General features: G+C 46.6%; 1 protein-coding gene across 1 annotated transcript in view; it reads right to left on the bottom strand.

Annotated features, from left to right (window-relative positions):
* Positions 1–232: 232 nt before the first annotated feature.
* Positions 233–2,718, bottom strand: part of LOC119426706 (gamma-crystallin N-B) — a 3,412-nt gene continuing 926 nt past the window's right edge. Inside the window, exons 2-5 of the mRNA XM_037694287.1 lie at positions 2,139–2,230; positions 1,822–1,978; positions 1,039–1,184; positions 233–462 (exon numbers count right to left, since the gene is read on the bottom strand). Coding sequence (XP_037550215.1) covers positions 327–462; positions 1,039–1,184; positions 1,822–1,978; positions 2,139–2,230 — 531 coding nt within the window. The 3' untranslated portion in view covers positions 233–326. The remainder of the gene's footprint in view (positions 463–1,038; positions 1,185–1,821; positions 1,979–2,138; positions 2,231–2,718) is intronic.

The raw sequence follows: 2,718 nt of genomic DNA, 5'->3' as shown, positions 1-2,718 counted from the left end.
GAACCAGTAAATGAACCGGAACACGGTGAACCAGTAAGTGAACCGGAACACGGTGAACCAGTAAATGAACCGGAACACGGTGAACCAGTAAATGAACCGGAACACGGTGAACCAGTAAGTGAACTGGAACACCTGTAAATGAAGCGTTTATTTTCCAGGAACAGCTGTTCAATGGTCAGAACAGCTGTGAACAAACATCTGTGTTCAGTAAAAACACGCCACACACCGAGTGTTTGATTAAAAGCCGAGGTCGTGTCTCAGTCAGTGTTTTTATTGGACATGATTACAGCGCAGGTGAAAGGCTCAGGTGAGCAAAGCGGAGGTCTTCAGAAGTAGTTCACGATTCTGCGGATGGACTGGATGTTGGGGTTCTGGGCCTGCCACTCGTTGGGGCTGCAGTAGTTTCCACGCTCCACGATGTACATCCGACCCCGGAAGTTTGGCTCCTCGTACATCACCCAGCTGGAGGAGGAGGGGGAGGAGTTAATTGCAGGTAAGACAGGTAGGCCTGATTGGTTTTAGAGAACTGAAAGTTTTCAGAACCTCTGATGGACTCTGAAACCCTGAACATTTTATACCTGAACATAATCACCTTCAGTTTTTGGACACATGTCTAATCTTTTTATTACGTCATGTTGGTGGAGTGTCACTGGTCTAAACCATCCTAAAGGTCCAAACAGCGTCTGGTGCCTGTCAGACTTCACCCAGGGTTCACAGGAAGGACCGTGGTATTAATCAGAGTAAAGTGTTCAACCTTGAAACTGAGCTTTGATATTTTCAGAGACTGCTGGTCTTCTCATGTGAGCTGAAGACATCTTGAGTTCTCAGAGCTCTGCTTGTTGAACGTGTTCTCTGTTCACCTTATGGAACTGTTTGATGATGAAGAGGAACCTGAAGATGGATGTTTTCTGCAGAAGCTAACAGCTTGACCAACCAGCTGACTGGTTTATTGCAGGTATTCTCTAAAGATCTGGACTGCGCGGGTCTACACTCTGTAGTTTTAACATTTGTAAGGAAGATCTTGTGTGCAGGACTCACGCTCCGTCTCCGTAGACCCTGACAGAGTTGATGCAGTTCTTGGTGAAGCCCCGGCTCTGCAGGAAGGGACAGTCGTCACACATCTCCACACACTGACCCGAGAAGTTGCAGCTGTCGAACAGCTCGATGCGGTAATGCTCTCCGTGCTGGAAGACAGGAGGAGACAAGAAGATGGGATGAAGGTTCAAGCTGAAAGATGGAGGACCGTCACCAAAGTTCCTGCAGAGACAGTGTTTAGTTGGAGGGAAAGAGTTCATGGCTCCATCAGGACCTTGACCTTCATCGTCAGCCACAAACTGAGAGAAACTCATTAAAGTATCTTCCTGGTTTCAAACTGAATTCAAATAAACCTTGTTTTAACTCACACTGGAATCTGACACAACGTTCCCTGAACGTCCTGTTTTTAAAGATCTTAAACAAGAAAACGGAACGCTAACACGTTAGCATTATGTTCCAGTCAGGCTCTTTGTGAAGACGTGACATTAAAGACACATTACGGTAAATGAATGTTTCCATGTGTGTGAAAACAGACACATGAGTCGGGGCCATCGAGTCTGATAACAGACGAGAACCGAGGCTTCACATCTTCAGGACTTAACAAATGCAAAGGGTTCGTCCTCTGGAGAACGTCAGTGTGTTCCCTAAACTTATTTCAGTGTTGATGAACTGAAACTTGGTTTACAACAAACTTATGTCTCCTGTCAAGAGGAAGAGGTCTGAGAATGAGGGTCCATCCTCTGAAGAAACTCCATGAGAACCTGGCTGAAGGTTTCAGGTGGTTACCATGCGGACGGGCTTGCAGGAGCCCATGTGGTCGTTGTGGGAGTTCCACCTCTGGAATTCTGGGTACTCGCCGTGCTCCAGGATGTACTGCTGGCCCTTGAAGTCGGGGTGGTCGTAGCAGATCCAGGCTCCGCTCTCCACGCGGATGGAGTTCACCCTGAAAACACCAAACCACAGTTTCACAGTGAGCTTTTATTGTGAAAAACAGCAGGAAATGGGAGGAAACTCTTCCTCCTGATGAAATGAATGGACGCCAAGTTTCCCTAATGGTCCATGGATGAAGCGAAGACGACCAAAGTCAGTTCAAAGTGTTTCACCTGTTCATGAAGCCGCGGTCCTGGAAGTTATCACAGTCGCCTCGGACCTCCAGCTTCCTGCCGGTGAAACATTTCCCCTCGTAGAAGGTGATCTGCAGGAAGAGCAAGAGCTTCATGAGGACTTGTCCTCCACACGCTGGACTCATCGGCAACATAGAACATTTAGAGACGTTTTAAAGGTCTTACTGAGAAACGCTCCTCCTTCAGATCAAACATCTGCCAGATCAAACATCTGTCAGCTGTCGGATCAAACATCTGTCAGCTGTCAGATCAAACATCTGTCAGATCAAACATCTGTCAGTTGTCAGATCAAACATCTGTCAGCTGTCAGATCAAACATCTGTCAGATCAAACATCTGCCAGCTGTCAGATCAAACATCTGCCAGTCTTCAGATCAAACATCTGTCAGATCAAACATCTGTCAGATCAAACATCTGTCAGATCAAACATCTGCCAGCTGTCAGATCAAACATCTGCCATATCAAACATCTGTCAGCTGTCAATCAAACATCTGTCAATCAAACATCTGCCACCTGTCAATCAAACATCTGTCAGATCAAACATCTGTCAGGTCAAACAT

Source organism: Nematolebias whitei, chromosome 20 (genome assembly GCF_014905685.2).
Source record: "Nematolebias whitei isolate Nwh7 chromosome 20, NemWhi1, whole genome shotgun sequence".
Taxonomy (NCBI): Eukaryota; Metazoa; Chordata; class Actinopteri; order Cyprinodontiformes; family Rivulidae; genus Nematolebias; species Nematolebias whitei.
Note: the sequence above shows the minus strand (reverse complement) of the source record. Positions and strands in the feature narration are given on the sequence as shown.